Source organism: Sinohyriopsis cumingii, unplaced genomic scaffold, assembly GCF_028554795.1.
Source record: "Sinohyriopsis cumingii isolate HCF-2022 unplaced genomic scaffold, ASM2855479v2 utg003461l, whole genome shotgun sequence".
In the NCBI taxonomy this organism is placed as follows: domain Eukaryota; kingdom Metazoa; phylum Mollusca; class Bivalvia; order Unionida; family Unionidae; genus Sinohyriopsis; species Sinohyriopsis cumingii.
In genome coordinates this window covers 13,914-33,061 of record NW_028316493.1, presented here as the reverse complement: position 1 = coordinate 33,061, position 19,148 = coordinate 13,914, and the positions used below count along the sequence as shown (strand labels likewise).

Here is a 19,148-nt window from a genome sequence, read left to right as displayed (position 1 = left end):
TATTAAGCCCATTCACAGAGGAAATAGTTAAGCTATGTATTAGTTGTTTACATGAACAAAAATAAAAAAAGTCAACTTGGATCAAGCAGAAATGAACTCAATTTTGGACAAGGTCAAGTCCGACATCCAATATTACATTACATAATCATGTAATAAAAAAAATTAAAATGTAACTAACTAACAAATAATTAAATTAGATTTACATAACAGTAGTCAGTAATCTCATTAACAGTACTTTATAATCATAATCTGATTTATAGTACTTTATAGTCAGTAATCACATTTATAGTAATGTATAGTCAGGAATCTCAAAGTGCTATATAGTAAGTAATCTCAAAGTACTGCATAGTCATAAATCTCATTTAGAGTACTATATAGTCAGTAACCTTTCATACACCTTTTTTTGAGCTAATATTAATGAGAAGTGAGACCTAGCACTTTTCAGGCAGCTGAAGTGATGATGTCAAAAGTTAAAGATTTGATTAAAGTTTTATATTTGAATATATTTCCTAAACCCTTGATACATTCTCATCATACCTGGCATGACACACTATGAAACATTTTATTAAGTGATACACTCTCTAACCACTTTTACCATGTGGTCATGGTTCTTGAAAATTTGCCAAAAGTTGTTGTTGGAAGTTTGCATTTTTTCCTAAACCCTTTCATTGAACTTTTCAAACACTGTGTAAAGTGTTATACACCTAAGGCATTTCATTCTGGGATGTGCTAGTTCACCATTTTGAACATGCAGTCAAAGTCAGTCATAGAAAATTTTATTTTAGGGTTTGGTTAAAGTTTTTCATTGGCTTTCATAATTTTCACCTATACGATGAAATCAGCTTAAAGATGTTATTTTTTCAGCTTATTCTTATTCACAAACCAAAAGGGCAACAAAATTAAGAATTTTATTGATTGTATTTTGATAATTAGAAGGTCATGAATAAAAAAATGAATGATAAGGTAACTTTGACATTAGGGGCCTTGATTAAGCTGGTTTAGATTTCATTGCACCAATGAATGGGGAGACATATACGAAGAAATCACTTTTCCAGGGTTATGGTCGTAGCAGTATTTTTGTAAACAATGTTAAGATCCTGTGTTTAAATTTTTCAAAGTCTTCTTGTACATTAGCTGATTTATTCAGCTGAGCTTTGGTAGTATACAATGAGTGGGCCTGGGTGGCCTAGTCATCTAATGTGCTCACCTTTACAGATCACGGTCATCGTGATTCTGTCTACGTGGGTTCATGTCTCAGGCTTGGCCAGCTTGAGTATGTGAGAAAGCTTGCCAGTAGTTTCCAGTGATTCAATGGTTCTTCCCAGGGTTTTGTTGGTATTTCCCTCAACCAGCTACACTGACTTTGATATATAGACTATTATATGCGGAAAGAGAGGTGTCAAACTGATGACAAAAACAAAAACAATGGCATAGAGTGATGACTCATTATTTCACTGTTCAGTGACTCCATACAAATGTACCATGTTATACTGAGCTAGTTTCATTGACCTTGCTATGTTCATCTCCTAAAAGACCGCTCTGGTGACCTTGTGGTTAGAGCGTCCACCTCAGATGCAGGATGTCATGGGTTTGAACCTTGGTGGAGTCATACTAAAGACTTACAAAAATGCTACAAACAGCTGCCTCGCTAGGCACTCAGCATTAAGAGGTTAGTGTTCAGACTGGTCGGCCTGGTGTCAGGATAATGTGACTGGATGGGACATCATTGCTACTTGTCTGTCGCATCATGTCCCAGTGCTAGTGATCACTATAAACTGCCACACTGCAGACATCATTGTGATATGACTGAAAAATTGTTAAAGTTATGTAGCAGCAGAGGAGGCAAACAGACCACTTGCTGGAAGGTCCATTTTTGAAAAGTAAGGCTTCCTACAAAGAGGAAAAAGGAAGGGTGAAGATTTATCTGCTGGAAGGTCTACTTTTGAAAACTAAGGCTTCCTACAAAAACGAAAGTCACTAACGTCACACTGTTGTTTACATGTCTGGACACTTATTTGAGGTCGTGCCTCCTCTGCTGCTATAATTAGATCATTATTTATATGTCAATAATATGGCACCAGCTATGGAATCTTATACAACTAGATTAGCTAGAGAAAAGTTGGAAGCAGTCAAAAAGTTTTTGCCTGTTCGTGATTCTTCTTAAACAAAAACTTCAAGAAAGTCAAGAATCTCAAGTTGAATATGCAGAAGGTACAGAAAAATTATTCAAACCTGTTACTGAAACAACTAAACCCCTTCTTCCTCAACTTGAAAGAAAAGCTGAAAAAACTGAAGAAACAGCAAGACTTTTACGAGATCTTCCTGGTCGAATGCCTCAACTAGCAAAACCTATTAGTAAAGGTAAAAAAATTGATGAAGAAATAGTCAAAGAATTACATAGTAAAATTACTGAAGATGCCATAAAATTAATCGATAAAACTGATCCAGGTGAATTTCCAGCTCTTGTTGTTACATACTATGAAATGAGAAAAAAATATTTTTCCAGTCTACAACACTGGGCTGATGTGTTTTATAAAATCAAAACTGGAAAAGGTTGAATCAACACAAAAAGTATATCGTATATAGACTACATCAATGCAGTAAATGATGTGTATAATCAATATGAAGAGCAAAAGCAGCAATAAATAAAAGAATGAAAACGAAGAAAGAAAGAAAGAAAGAAAGAAAGAAAGAAAGAACAAAATCGATGAAAGAAAGAACAAGAGAGAAATGTTTCCAATTAATTGATAAATTTATGCCTGGAACCTATGAAAAAATTAAAGATATGGATGATGATCAATTAGCTGAATATACTGCCAACAATTCTAATTATTTGTTTGATATGTTACCAGAATATCATGCACTTTATGAGGATGAATATTGCAAATCGATCTTTAAAATTTGTCATAATAAGGGTGGTATTAATACGGGTGATTCAGATTTTAATAAGTTCTCTGCAAAAGTAGATCAATTAAGAGCAAAACAAGAGAAGGAAATTGATCCATCGATGGTTCCACTTTCTGAATCACCTACTAAACCACAACCTCCTGAGCAAGAACCTTCCTGTCAACTTCCTCCACCGCAGCAACAAATAGAATGACAACAAAAACGACCACAATCTCCTGGGTCACGAATTATTACTCGGTCACAGTCAAAACTACACCTTCCTAAACAAAAACCTAAAGACATTTTTACTGATAAAGCTCTTTAGTACTTTGCTGAAAATCTGGATAAATTAATTGACATTAATGAATATGATCATAAAAGAAAATATTTAAAATCTGAATATATTGCAAACTTATCACCTGAATATTGGATTCCTGTTTTGCTGATAAAGATTCAGATATTAAATTAAAAGATCCAGAATATATTAAGTTTAAACAGAGTGTAGAAAAGAAATGAGAAGAATTTTATGATCCAGACGATCCTTCTGGTGCTACAGGAAGTGGTTTATCTACTCAAGGAAGCGGTCTTATTACTTTTCCTGACAGTGTTCTTTCTGATGTAGATAGATTAGAAGTTCTGATTGGAGGAAAACATGCTGGAAATAATTCACCGGAAATTATGAATGAAATATCTGATATTTGTCAAAGATTATTTACTATAGGTATTATGGATTGCAACATTTATTGATCTCTCATCAGTGAAATTGCTGATGATTATTACAGGAACTAAACAATTAATTAATCAGTTTGTAATTAAAAAAATGATTATACACAATGCACAATGTGGACCTGTAATGGTCAGAGTAGTAAACTCACGGAGATGGACTTGGTGATACTGTTATGGGGTTATTCAGAAGGATGGTTCCAAAAGCAGTATCGATTGCAAAACAATTAGGAATGAAGGCTATTGAGGCTATTCGTGATAATGGCATCAGCGCTATTTGTAATCGTGCCGGTAAAGCTTTTTCGCCAGCCAAGGATAGACTAGCTCAGTTAGTATGAAGAAAACCACAGCCAGTGAAATTACCAAGCACTGAAGCTAAGCCTGCAAATGTCAGAGTTGACTGGTGTGCCCCTGTTAGATAAAGAAAAAAAAATAACAGCAAGTTTAATAGCAGGAAGTGGTCTTCGTGTTAGACGATAACAATTATAATAAAATGTTCAAACATGTATCCGATCTGGCATTCGATATAGACGCACCAGTTCTCAATGATGAATCTATACATGATTATCAATATTGAATCAGTTCAGAAGGACGTCAATGTTGCTACAGCGATAATAGGTTTAGCAAGTTATTCAGATGATTATACAAGATCAGCCGGCCCATCAATGATGTTTGCTAAAGATACAACTAATCAACCTGAATATGTAAACGTAACATTGAATGCAGCTGGAACTGAAGTTGCATTGATGAACAAACATTTCAAATTAGGATTCACAACACGTAGATCAATGTTAAATGATGAAGAAGCTTTTTCATGCACAATTCAACTATCTCAGATCTTTGGATTTTGCAGAAATGTTAGAAAGGTTATTTTTGGAGCTAAACATATAGTTGTACTTGTAAGAAAAGCCAATGACAATCATGCAATCTGGTATCGTGCTGCTGCTCACAATTGTATGGTAAGATTAAAAAACTTTCATCATGGATGCCAGTAATGACTTCATCAGTTGCTGAAGAACAAAAATTAATTTCTTTTATGGATTCAGGTGGTAAATCATTGTTATCATGGTTGACAATGACAACAGATAGTGTTCAAAGTAATATTGTTGGGTTATTTACAGGGCAGATAGCATCACAACAAGGAGTTTCTGCGCCAAGGCATATATTTATCGCATTACAATATACTAATCGACTAGATTCACAAGAAGATAGTCATATGATATTTGACACACTAGCAGTTAGTGAAGTTTCTTTACGGATAAATGGACATCAAGAACCATCTGAAGACATGTTATCGAATTTTGAACACAATCATGACACACGTGGGTATCATCGTTTGATGACATTTATGGGACGTGATCAAAATATAGATACAATGTGACCCCGCTATAACACAGTAGTTGGGAGCCATAGAACCTGACCACATTATAGACCGAACCGTGTTATAAGCAACCAGGTCAGTTAGCTGAAGAAAATTATGCATGTACCCCCCAAAAAATTGCGTGCTTCATCGGCACAGTTACCATCTTAAATTGATGCATATTAAATGAGAAATACACCTGTAGTGAAAACAGAGAAGACATATATAATAGTTTGCTTTATTTAGAGAACCTCGAATTGCTACATATACATGAATACTGTTTATATATACATGTCTAATGTATAGCATGAATAATATCAACACTGTGTACTCACCTGCGAACCTCATCATATACATTGAATCTATAATAAAAGTGATTCCATCAAAAACATGCATGCACACAGCTTTAAAATATTCAATAATTTTGTCACAGGGCATATTGGTCTTAATTCAGTGGAAAAATATAGCACAATCACGTAACCAATGATGAAGCACATTTACTTTTCAGTATGTCCCAAGTCGGTAAAAGTTAGTTTGCATTTTCAGCTGCCGTTGGCAATGTTCGTAAGCATTAACTTTTTCCCTACAAAAAGAAAACGTTCACGGCACAGTTAACGTGTTCCAAACATGTTGGAAAATGCAAAAATCTATCAGATTCCATCACTTTTATTTAAGTTTGGTACTGACTTCCTTTGATGAAAAGCTCTTTGTTTTTATTGAAAGATTATCGTCTGCTTTCTTTGATGAAGTGTGCATACACTATTGAAGTCACCGCTAAAGGACAGCTTTGGAGAACCAAACAAATGCCCATTTCTTATTGTGGCAGCAACATCAAATAATTGTATTACATGATTGAGACAGATTTTTCTTCCATTTGCTGAGTATGTTTTCATAACAATAGTGGCTTTAAAGGTAATCTTTTTCCTTTGAAATTTCAGCAAACTATTTTAGCTGGGTACATTTTTAAAAAGCAATTGGCTGTCATTTGGACTACTCTAGTTACTGTCCCTCGATGCCTATTGAATAAACCAATAAGTAAACTAGTTTTTATTTTTAATTTTTTTTTTACATTTGTGGTAGCATCGTTATGCTGCATTCCACGCATGTGTTTGAAAATTAACAAAGGATCAACTGACTATAGAGACACAGGTGTTCTGGTTTGATGACAGGGATTATTAAAGAAAATGTGAGTGTTCTGAATGATTTAATTCTCAGTGAAAAGAAGAGGAATTTTACTCACCATCCACATAATATTGTCAGTCTTTGGAAATATATTAATTACTAGTGAGCGGTTGAAAATCAGATGAAAGAAAGATTACGAGATAATATCTCGTCCAGTTGATCTCCGTTAACAGAAATGTCAACAACAAAAAAGTGGATACTTCACAACATACAGTACCCATGCTAGATGTCATGATAAGCGGATTATAATATAACAATGCTCTGTTTAGATGGTTTGTCAATACGGACAAAGAATTTGTTTATGTAACAATAGATAAATTTCAGTGCATTTTATATCCAATTTGCAGCTTCCTTCCATGGGTCCTCTGAACTTCTGCACTGCAAACCAATGGTTGTATACAAAAGTTTAAACAGCCAGCAACATCACCAATAACAAAAAAATTGCCACATGTTATGTTTTGCCACCAATAAGGAAAAACCATCCAAGCCTGCGACATTGGCGAAGACTTACGCGATCCCAGAATAAACTTTTTATGCGTTATTTTTCTTACTTTTAAGAAGAAAAAACTACTTTTTCATGAACAAGAAAAATACATACAAAATTTCAAGAGCCACACCACGATCATCTTGTATTATTCATACGCGATCTCTTCCCCAAAATGATAATAAAGTTTTTACAGTTTTTCGTACTTTTAAGAAAGAATTTCTTTTGTGTATAGAAAAATACTTGTATATGAAATTTCGGGAGCCACACCATGACCATTTTATATCCGAATTTGTGTTATAATGGAGCGTGCCATAGCGGGGTCACACTGTACTGGTCTACAAATGTCTCAGCGGGATTTTATAACTCTGTGTCTGATCTATTACTTTTCGTTGGAACATCTTGATTTATCTAGACAATCTGTTGTTGATATTTACTATTGAACTCGTATAACCCCCCTTGGTGGTGCTAATTACAGAGCAATTGCAGTTATACTCAGCGACAAAGCAATGTTACTTGAAGGTGCTGGTGGAAGAATGTGAGTTATTGATACTGCAGTAGAAAACATGTAATTAAATCGCTCATCATATTATAAAAATGGTATATAGTCACTTTAGAATCACTCTGACTTCCGTTCATGAGAAAAATTTGCAATCAAAACTTGCGAGTAAATGCAGAACAAAAATATCACTAAAAAAGATCAGATTGCTAATGGCTGTTCAAACAAATTATCATTAACAAAGACTCAACTTAAACATTTTAATAAGGCCTTAGAATCAAAAACAGGAGTTCAACTTCATCTTTCTCCAAGCACTATTAAAGATATGGTTAAAGTTGTTGTTGTATTTCCACTTCTTGCAGCTATACCAGCATTAATGGCCGCTGCTGCTTTTGCCGTTGCAAAAGCAGCCGAGTTAGGTGCTGTTGGAACCGCCACTGGAATGGCATTAAAGAAAGCAACAGGACAAGGATATAAAAAAAGGGAAGGGGTCTAAGATGACTGGGAACCCATTATCGATACGGGAAAGGTCTGAGACCTCCAGGAACACTTCGTTAATTCATCCAATGGCAAATTTTGATTTACTTGATGCTGCTAAAAAATTAAATATAAAATTTTGTAGAGGTGTTTTTATGTGTGACCAATTACCAAAACAACCAAACAATTTTGAAACGGGTATTATTAATCTTGATGATAATTCAGGGCCCGGTATTCATTGGGTGGCATACGCAATTGATTCACATGGAATCTTTTATTTCGATTTGTATGGGCTTCTTCCACCAGTTGATTTTTAAAAATATATAAACACAATAAAAACTCCAGTCTGGTATTCAATATTACCAACACAAACAATGACAGATCTGCCAATATGTGGTCGTGAAGTAATTAATGTACTTGACGCTATATCAAAGTCTTCCAATGTACGTCATAAAGTTGTGCATGATTATACAAGTAATTGCGTCGTTTTAAACAGATCTTAAAGTATAATGGTTGATATTTACGGAAGACCTTCTATCAAGGGCAAGAAAAACAGATGACATTGATTTGTCAAATTACGCGACCAAAGATGAACTTGCTGATATTATGAACCTTACTGGAGTTGACCAAGATGAAGTTGTTATTTTTCAGGATAAATACGGTGTTTTAAAAACGAGTAACATCAAATGGAATGATATAGTTCATAGAGTTCTTGGTGCTACTACGGATAACATTCCAGTATTTACTGATGGCGGAAAAATCAGAGACTCAAATATATCATTTACAACTATTAGAAATGAAATTGCAAAAAGCGTTGCTAATCGTTTGAAGAACACCGGTGACACAATGACAGGTGAACTTAGCATGAACGGAAATAAAGTAGTTGTTTTAAGCGATCCAACATCTGATGAAGATGCCACAACAAAAAAATATGGAGACAATAATTATAATACAGTAGATACTAAATTATCCATGCTACGAGTTGAGTATGACACTCACGTAAGTGTGTTTACAAGACTTTGTAGAAACTTTCAAAAACTTAATGAAATCGCAGATGATTTCTTTGGTGCTTTGTTGACTGTTGACGTAAAACTCGTTGATATTAAGATTATAATTGAAACGATTAGAAAAAAACTAGAATATGTCATAAGTGGGATTCCTGAGACTGTTTAAAAAATAAATCTGATTAAAATCCCCCACCGGCAGATTACCAACATAGTATACACAGTATCCTCAACATGGTCACAGCAAAATGAAACTCTCAAACATACTCAGATGCCACTGATGTGTATAGACTGTGTTCAGTGCTGCAAAATTTGAGATATTTGCTACATATCCCTGGCGGCATTCAACCGTTAAGTTTTCTGGAGTTGTGTCTATCATATTAAATAAGGGAGATGAAGAAACATTTATTCTGGAAGCCGCTGATAAAAAATTAACTGCAACATCTTGGTGCTGTTTGGAATTTGTGGCTGAAACACCTCAATTGGTTGCTAAGTAAAATATAAGGAGCAGTTCAATCGACATTCAGAAATTTAGGTACAATCAAACACGTGAACGGCAAACAAAATTAAAAGATACCGTCGAACAGTATACAGTAAAATTAAACAAATATTGCAGACATGTAGTTATTGTTTATATAATTTTTTATTCAGCATCATCTGTTATTGCTGGAACCGGCATGTTATTATCAACAATAACAATGATGGCACCAGTAGTTATAAAAATTTGTGTTTCAGCTACAACAATGATTGCCTATGTTCTCAGTATCATTGCAAAAAAATATGTACTTGCACAAACGCAAAATTGCATGATTATATAGTAAAATTACATACAGCGACGTTAGCATACTCCAGATTATCTTCGTTATTATCAACGAGCCTTAGTGATGGAAAAATATCAGATTTTGAGTTCATGGAGATGATTACAATGAAACAATGACAGTGATTGATTTAGAAAATCAGGATTTAAATAACAATGACATCACCAAGCGAGCTACTACAACAAATCGTAACGAATATGACTCCAACAAAAGCAACGATGATATCAGTAAATTAAATTAATCTAGAATTCACTGTTAACTTTCCAACTGCAATTTCAGTGAAAGAAATCACAGTAGCACAATTACAAGTATATTATAGTTGGCCAAATATCAGATGAAAATCATTTGGTGGATTACAGGCAAATAATTCACTTGTATTTGTAAATAAAAATAAGGATGATGGAACCCCCAATTGCTTAGTTGTTTCTTTTCCTAAATAGAGTTATCAGGTCGAACAAATCAATGATGAATTTCAACAGAGAATCAAATCAGTAACTGGAAGAGAAGCGAAAATAGCTATAACAGTCCACGAACCAACATTATTGTCTGCAATAGAGATATATTCTTCTGATTACATTGTAGACATTTATCAATCATCAATCAGATTTGTTTTACGATGGCCTGAAATCATGGACCACAAGAACCAGCACAGGCTGATTTTCCACCGACGAAAAGAAATACATAACGGAACTAGAATATCGGAGAAAATATCAGTGGAAGTACATGTATTTCTATTTCTATTATGAGAGGAGTAAGTTTCCTGAAATAATAGGTGATTTATATACACATAATGATAAATTAAATCCGATTGTCCATGAACAATTTATCAAATCATTTTTCAATCCTATTAACGTTGAGTTTAGACGATCATTTAATCAATTACAAAATTTATTTTCTGGCATTACACAACACTATAATGATGATATAAAACAACAGATTTTTACAACAATACAACATCTGAATCAGGTTATATCAGATTTCGATTATATGAACAAAACTGTCATTTGGAATATGAATCGCCTCGGCAGTGAATTTGTTGATTACCATGGAAAACCCATTACAATAACCCTTAAACAGTTGTTTCTAAGACACTATGCGATCAGAGAAGAACAATTACCAACGTTTATAATACCAGAATTTAGAACTGATGAACTGATGAAATCATTCAACGATCTTATCAACGAAAACTTTCCAAAATTACTCGAATCATGGAGAAAAACAGCCCCTCCTCCAACTATTCTCAAATCTATTAATAATCCTTACGGTGATGGTTGTCATATTTCACCAGGAATCATTAATATAACCTCAGCAATTGTAGTCAATCTTGCATGTGATGTAATTGATGGCAGCTTTCCAATAGATCTTGAAAAATCAAATCAAGCTCAACAAGGATATATTTTATATACTTTTACTCTGCAAGTACCTCCTAGATAATTAATCGTACAAGAACCAATCAATCCTGTTTAACTACGTTGTCATAATCCGTTATCGTCAAGAATAAATTTCAAACTTACTGACCAATCTGGACACATAACTGACCTACATGGAGAATTTCTGAATTTAAATCTGTAAGTCAGATCTATACGATTTTACAATTAATGAAGAAGTATATAATATAATGTACCAACATGTGAGGGTTTTCATAGATAACAAGGAGGGGAGGTACTTGAAAATGCCATCAGAACAATAATAATGACACAGTCTCCAGTAAATACATAACAATTTAGTGTTGGCATATTTTATTGATGAATACGGTAACAAAGACTTTAAATAAAATTTTTAAAAAGTTAGTAAATATAATTGAGATAACTACTTAATTATTCTACCAGAGATATCTTAGCTTGACAGTTATCTCTAACAATAATGGAAAATAATTTTTTGTTTATATTTTTCTGAAAATGCCGATTTGGTTACATTACCTTTGATGTACTGTACCGCACATGAATTAATATTAAAATATTTGGCAGTTGCATTCATTTATTGAAATATTATCTCTTCACCAGTATCAACATTTGTAGATACAACTGATCTTGCAATTTTTGAAACCGCTCCAGTGGCCTAGTGGTTAAAGGGTCTGCCTCAGAAGCGGGAGGTCGTCGGTTCAAACCCCGGCTGAGTCATACCAAAGACTTACAAAATGGTACTAACAGCTGCCTTGCTTGGCACTCAGAATTAAGAGGTCAGTGTTAGGACTGGTTGGCCTGGTGTCAGGATAATGTGACTGAGTGGGACATCATGCTACGTGTCTGCGGCATTATGCCCCAGAGCTAAACATCACTATAAACTGCCACACTGCAGACATTGTAGTGATATGACTGAAAAATTGTTAAAAGCCATGTTAAAAATCCAAATCACACACACACACAATTTTTGAATGTTTGCCAGTCCTACCACATGCAGAATTCTGGCTTTATGTGATAGCTGTCAGATTAGATAAATTATCATAAATTTTTGTACCGTTGATATGATCGATCACAAGACCGTCTTCGACTACTCCGTAATAACATTCAAATATGAACCTATGGAAGAGTTATCTTTTTTCACAGCATGGAAAATGAGATAACCAGTATTAATGACATGACCGACTGGTCTCTTTCGTTGACAGTGCCTAATTACACCATCACAAGGTGCTTCGTAATTCGTTTATAATAGGATATCTAATAAATTCTTGTCTTGAAAGTCTTTTTACTCCATTTATATATAATTTTATTTGTTTAAATAGTAATTGTCTAAACTATTACTTTGAGAATCTTATTAGATAATCTTCTATACATTTTATAACCCTGTCACTGTCATTATTTTTGTTATCATAGTATCTTTTTATTTCTCTGTATCTTTACCACCACATTGTGTACACAACTGTGTTTTTCCTCTGACTCCAACACTGCATTTCAAACACGGTTTTGGTCCTAGACTTCCGTTACAAATGCTTTGCAAATGTCCGCAGAATTCGTTCACACAAGCTTTGTTACAAGGAGTCGTAGAACCTATCATTAGCCATCTGCATTTGTCTTTTGTTTGAATCATTATATACAGTAGTCCCCTTCTTATAAGGCCACCCCTACTGCAGCGGAGAAGTGGCCTTATAATGAGGGTGGCCTTTCTAGAGGGGGATGACAAATGTGAATAGTAAATACATATGAAGAAAGTCACAAGTACATTTAATTCTAAAACATTTAATATTTTCATTAAAATATCACATGCATGTTGTGAAATAAATGAAAAACAAACTGTTTCATCATTTTCAAAAGAATGTTATCAATAACCATTGATATAGTTTTAAAACTGTCTTTATAATTATGTTACAGATCACATCATCTGTCACTCTGTTGGTAACAGTCTAAAAAGCAAACCAGTCTCGTCACAATTGAAAATATCCTTGCTGTCATATCCCCTGCACGTATCATTTAGTCTTTTGTTCCAATCTTTGACAACTTCATTATTAACATCAGCTGATTCTCCACTAAGGACAGAACACTTAATATTGTGTCGCACTTGAAAAATCTGTGCATCCATAACTTGCGGTAAAGTCGTCATATCCCAATTCAACTGACAAAATTGTTGCTTTTTCTTGTCATTCAAATCAGGATACAAACATCTCCTGGCTCAAACAATCATCCTTTCTCCGTCCTTTTCACCTTCCCACTTCTGCAGAATTGTTTCCTTATCTTTTACGATATTGCTTATCTGTGTCTTTCTGACATTATAGTTTTCTCGGTCAGTTGAATTACTTTCACTTTCTCTTCTAAACTGAGAACTTTTCTTTTCCTCGATGACATGTTGATCTTTCTGCAGTAAGTTATTCATGTTGCCAACTACAATACTGATAAAACAATTTTTTATGCATCTAAACAAATTGCCGTGTGTTTTTAAAGGAAGTGATCTTGTCACATGATTTGTTAGTCGCAGTCTGGTACCCTATTGTTTTTATACATTTCTTTACACTAAGTGAGAGAAGCCAAAACGGCTTCGATATGTATCATTAACATCACGCAGTTTTGACTTCGCGGCCATTAGGATTTGTAATTTTGACAATTATTGTCAGTAGTATTAGCCACTAATTATCAAAGTGAACATTTTACTAAGGGAAGCCATAAAGGCTATCAAACCATTTTCCTGCTGACTTGTGTATTGTAATCATTGCTGCCACTTCTCAGCTGTCACTACTGTTCAATAATTGTAATCTTAACAATTATCGAAGTGACTAAACCGGACATCTTATGATAACACAGCAGTATGGCTAATTGGATTACATGTACTTACCCTTTTGTATGGATTAAAATTTGAGTCTTTCTTGGCTTTATGGAATAAATGTGGCTTCTTGTGAGGCGTAAATGATATAATATTAACCTTAGTGGTACATTTACTTTAGTCAACACTTCTTTCAGTAATGAAAACCTGACATCGGGAAACAGAAATCGGATTACTTAACACACGTTATGAATAAAATACTGGTTCTGGATACATATCAAAATAAAATGCGGCCACTTGTGAGGGGTAAATTTTGTATTATTGCACTAATATGCTGGTTGCGTTAGCCGGGTGGCCTTTCGCGAGGGGTACTTTTGAACACAAAATAATCGGTGCCAACGGATTCTGGCCATAAGGAGCGGGTGGCCGCTGATCAGGGGGACCGTTCAAGAGGGGGACTACTGTATGTATATATATATATATATATATATATATATATATATATATATATATATATAATATTTCAATTTAAATATTTGTCTTAATTATAATATGAATGAATTTGAGAGATTATCTAAGATCAAGCCTTCTAAACATAAATTTAATCTTGATAGGACATCCCCTGACTTAATGATAAAAACTCTAGTTGATCTGAAGAACAAAACCTTGATTAATAAAATTCATGATGCCAAGAAGGAATTTCGCCAGGATGGCGCATCTCACATATAGTCAGTATTCAAAATCACCGATGGTGTCGATGCTATGATGAACGACAAACGAGTGGCAACAATCATTAATTATCTCGACAATTGAAAATATCTTTTTAAAGTAAAATTTATTGTACTAGCAGAAACAGACAATTGGATCATCCGTGACAAATATGATCCTGTCCTTCATGATGAAAAAATTGCCATACTGAATAAAAATTCCAAACCAGGAATGTTGACTGGTATTGACAAACCGTATTATGAAAGAGCATATCCTGTAACAGCAGTTATTAATGGAATTTATCCGATAAATGAAAAACCCAGCGTTGATAATCTAAAACCGATGAAATTTTAAAATATAACTTGTGTAGCCAAAAGAGTAACGGAACATTTTACTGTTTGGACTCGTGGAAATGGTCTAACAGATAAAAGACGTAAAATAAATGATTGGGAGAAATAGTTGAAGACATTGGAGCATCTATCAAAGACGTCGCTGAGCTAGGAAAAAAACCTAAAATTTCCAATATCAGTAAAAACGATAACCGGAGATATTTTGTACGAATCAAAATATAAATCAAAAGGAACTTTGATTGATATTATTGATCATATTGTGCATGCGCTAACTAATACATTAACAATATTTCCACGAAATCAAACTGTTAAATTTTACCAAGGAGATATATTTTATTTTATTAAAGAAATAAGTAAAAACAATCCTGTATCATTATAGTTATTTCAGAGTTCTGAAAACGATGATGAATTGATTAGACCAGATGGAAGTAGCTGCATTGAAGAAAAAAGTAAATTTGATCAATTTGTATGGCCTAATGGTGAGATTTATCGAACAGAGTCTCCTCATACAAACATGAAAAATCTTACATTAAAATATACCGATGATACTGAACAATTACTCAATGATTGTTTTACTCTTTTACTCTTCCTTCAGTTGCGGCTCATTTTGCTAGAGAGAAAAATTTCGGTCATCTGACACATGAAATGACCAGAGTATCGATAAATGGACCATTGCCAGATTTTGACCTGACTTGATTCACTTGTATAGAGTCATTCAAGCTTGCTAAAGGTCTTCATCCTATTTGTTATGTTTGGTTTGGTAGACATTTTTCAGAAAAAATGTGGGCACCAACAGTATTATTACGATATATGCTCGACATAAAATTACTGATATTTTTGTCAGTAAGTGAAGTAATTATATCGTCCGCAGAAATAAGTTTGGTTACCACAACAAAAGATATATTCTGATGATGAAAATCCTTATACAACTGATTATGAAAATAAAATTGCTTCAGATCATGGCAAAAAAATAATCGGTAAATTTACCCAAGGACGATCATATGATCATAACCGACATTGTACAAGATTGATTATAGACAATGCTGAGTTAGATTTTATAATTGCTGATACAACGGAAAAAAATACGTTTATAAGTTGAACTAATGCTAACTTATCGGACAGAACTAAAGTAGGTGCAATTGTGAGTTATATGACCACAATTTACTCATTTAAGATCTTCGATGTTGGCTTATTTTTCTTTAAATCTATTATCGATGATAAACAGAGTTTCTAAGTTTGCTGTCAGAGATGCTACGGATTCGTTTTATATCATGGGGCGAATGGAGAATGAAACAAGAAAATATACTTGATTATTCTGAATCCACTGATGTTGAAATCAGAGATATTTATTGCAGAAGATATGAGACATTAAAGCTATCGTCTGCACCGTCAGTGTATGATCCCGTTACTAGACAGAAAACAGTTTAAGTTGATTTCTGGCTAAAAACAAAAAAAAAATTCTGTTACATATTGCACATCTTCCACCATATGCTATTTTTTTGTTGTTTGTTGTAACAGTGACTGAATCAGTGGTTGGAGTTTTAACTCAACAATGTAAACAATATAGATTCATGTATATTTATAATATAGATGTAATTGATTTATCAGCAGCACGAAAACAAGAGCCAGTAAAACATATTTCAGCATTACCGAATTCTATCAGAATGATTATAATAGGTCCATCTGGAAGTGGAAAGACACAATTACTGCTTAATTTGATAATGAGATGGTTAAAGTGTTATAAATTATATTTAGTTGCACCATCAGTTGATGATCAGAGATGCTATGATTTACTTAAAGATTTTAATGAAAATGCAAAATTGTTAAATGAAGATGGCGATGACATTATTAATTTTATAACCTATATTGATGAAGCGCCGAGTGTTGATGAACTAGATGGATTTATTAATAAATTAGTTATATATGATGATGTAATACTGGACAAGCCATCAAATCAGACTAGAATATTTTCTTGAGGCAGACATAAAAATACTGATACAATTTATGTCACTCAACGATATACACAAATACCAAAAGTGATCAGAGATAACTGCAATATTTTAATTGTATTTAACAGAGTTGATACACATACTTTAAGAAATATTTATCAGACTTGGTGTTCAGGAGGTATGGACATAATTAAAGTTATAAACTTCTCAAAAGCACAAATTACCCCACACAGATTTATAACAATAAATTTACATGATCCTCGATCGCGATATCGTATAGGCCTTGATAAAATTTTGGATAAAAAGACAGCAGCAGAGGAGGTGTGACCTCGTATAAGTGTCCAGATGTGTAAATGACAGTTTGACGTTATTGACTTTTGTTTTTATAGGAAGCCTTAGTTTTCAAAAAAAGACCTTCTAGCAAGTGGTCTATTTGCCGCCTCTGCTGCTTATGTTAAAAGTCCAAATCACACACACACACACACATATCTCCTAAAAAGGATCAGTGATCAATCCCATGTAGAGAGGTGCATTTCTGATGTGAAATCATGGATGACATGTAACAAGCTGCAGATGAATGATGATAAAACTGAGGCCATTCTGGTCACAACACAAAGACTTTTTCATTCACATCCTTTACCTCAAACAATAAATATCACCAATGCCAACATTAAGTTCACACAGTCAGTACGAAACCTAGGTGTTACTCTCACAATGCACCAACATGTCATGAACATATGCAAGGCTGCATATCTTGAGCTGAGACGCATCAGCTCAATTCAGAAATATCTTTCAGTTGATGCCACTAAAACACTTGTGTGTTCATTAGTACTTTCAAGACTGGACTATTGTAACTCAATTCTGTCTGGTTCATCTCAATATCTGCTCCAGAAACTTCAAAAAGTTCAAAACACAGCTGCTCGGATCATACTTAGAGTACCACGATCAAAGCACACCTCCCCATTGCTCTGTACCCTACACTGGCTATCCATTCGATCCAGAATCAAACACAAAATTTGTTCTCTGTGCTACGTTTCGCTGTTGGACTCTAGTCCAACATACCTATCTGATCTCACCCATGTGTACTCACCAGCAAGAAGCTTACGCTCCTCTTCTGACAATCGTATACTCATTATTCCCACTATGAAAACAAAGTCATATGGACAGCATTCTTTTGCATACCAGGGCCCAGCAACGTGGAATGAATTGCCCACTGAACTTAGACACAAAGACACAGTGATCACATTCAAGAGGGCTCTCAAAACTCACTTATTTCGACTGCAAGAACAAACTTAAAGACCTAATAATGTTTCCTACCTGAAATATTGTCAGCATGTTTTTTATTTTTTAATGTTTTTCTAATTTCATGGTGTTTGTTTTTGTAATAATATTATATGTTTTTTATCTTATAGGTATTGTCTAATGTTGTAAAGTGCTTAGAGCTTCTAAAGATTAGGCGCTATACAAAGTCCTCATTATTATTATTATTAATATTATTATTATTATTTAAGGGGCAACATTATATTGAGGCACTTTATACTGGGTGACCACTGTTTTGCTACATGCCAACTATTCCTATCTCACCTGTATAAACATAGATCTACCTTATTATAACACAGTTTGTAGGTAAGATGTCACATTCCCTGCAACACAACATCAGAAGCTTATAGTTAGGTATCATTTGTAAATGTTGAATGATAAGGAGCTACAGATGAGGAGCTAAGCGAAAAATTGATTTTTAAAAAATAGAATTCTTCCATTTTGATGCATTGCATGTAAAAGCTTATCTCTGATTTGTCAATGAACAGAAGTAAATGGAAATTAAAAATATCGAATTGTTATTTTGACTGACTCTGGAATAGTTTCCCTTTTCTTGCAGCTATTTAAAGAGCATCCATGTTGGTTGAAGGTCATGTTAAAATTGAGGGTCAGTTTCCGACCCGATAGGCTGAAATACATTTTGCCCATTGTTGCCTATTACTACCTGGATGGACCATGGAGGTGTCAATGGGTGAAGATTGGATATGATCCATCCAAAGACCCATCTGCTAAGATATACCAAACTATAGACTATCGTGTCAAACAAAGTAAGGGTTTGTTCTACTTTTTATCTTACTTGCAAAGCAATTCTGTCAGTCTTTCTATCCATCTGACATCAAGGTGTGGGTGTGCAGTGAGAGTTTTCTGACACTGTCTCTTGCAGAGTTATGTAACATGGCATGCAAATGCATCTTAAAGATCTCCATATGGTTTTGGGGATTTAGAATCGGCATAATGATCCCTCCTGCATGTGGAAGGAGGCAGCTGATGGAGGCAACCTTTATTACCTGGCATGTTTCCTATGACAATGTTCCAGCTGTAAAACCTTTTTAAACAAGTGAAACATAAATAAAATGTGATGTTGCATTTTGGGGGATTTTATTAATTTCATATGCCCACCATAAGGCAGATCATATGATGTTGTGATTTTGTCTGCCTGTCAATCCATATGCCTACCTGTTACCAATTTCATTTCTG

General features: G+C 34.2%; 1 protein-coding gene across 1 annotated transcript in view; it reads left to right on the top strand.

Moving 5' to 3' along the window:
- Window positions 1–19,148, top strand: part of LOC149769615 (general transcription factor 3C polypeptide 5-like) — a 52,098-nt gene that overhangs the window by 19,616 nt on the left and 13,334 nt on the right. Inside the window, exon 5 of the mRNA XM_089949811.1 lies at window positions 18,511–18,718. Coding sequence (XP_089805937.1) covers window positions 18,511–18,718 — 208 coding nt within the window. The remainder of the gene's footprint in view (window positions 1–18,510; window positions 18,719–19,148) is intronic.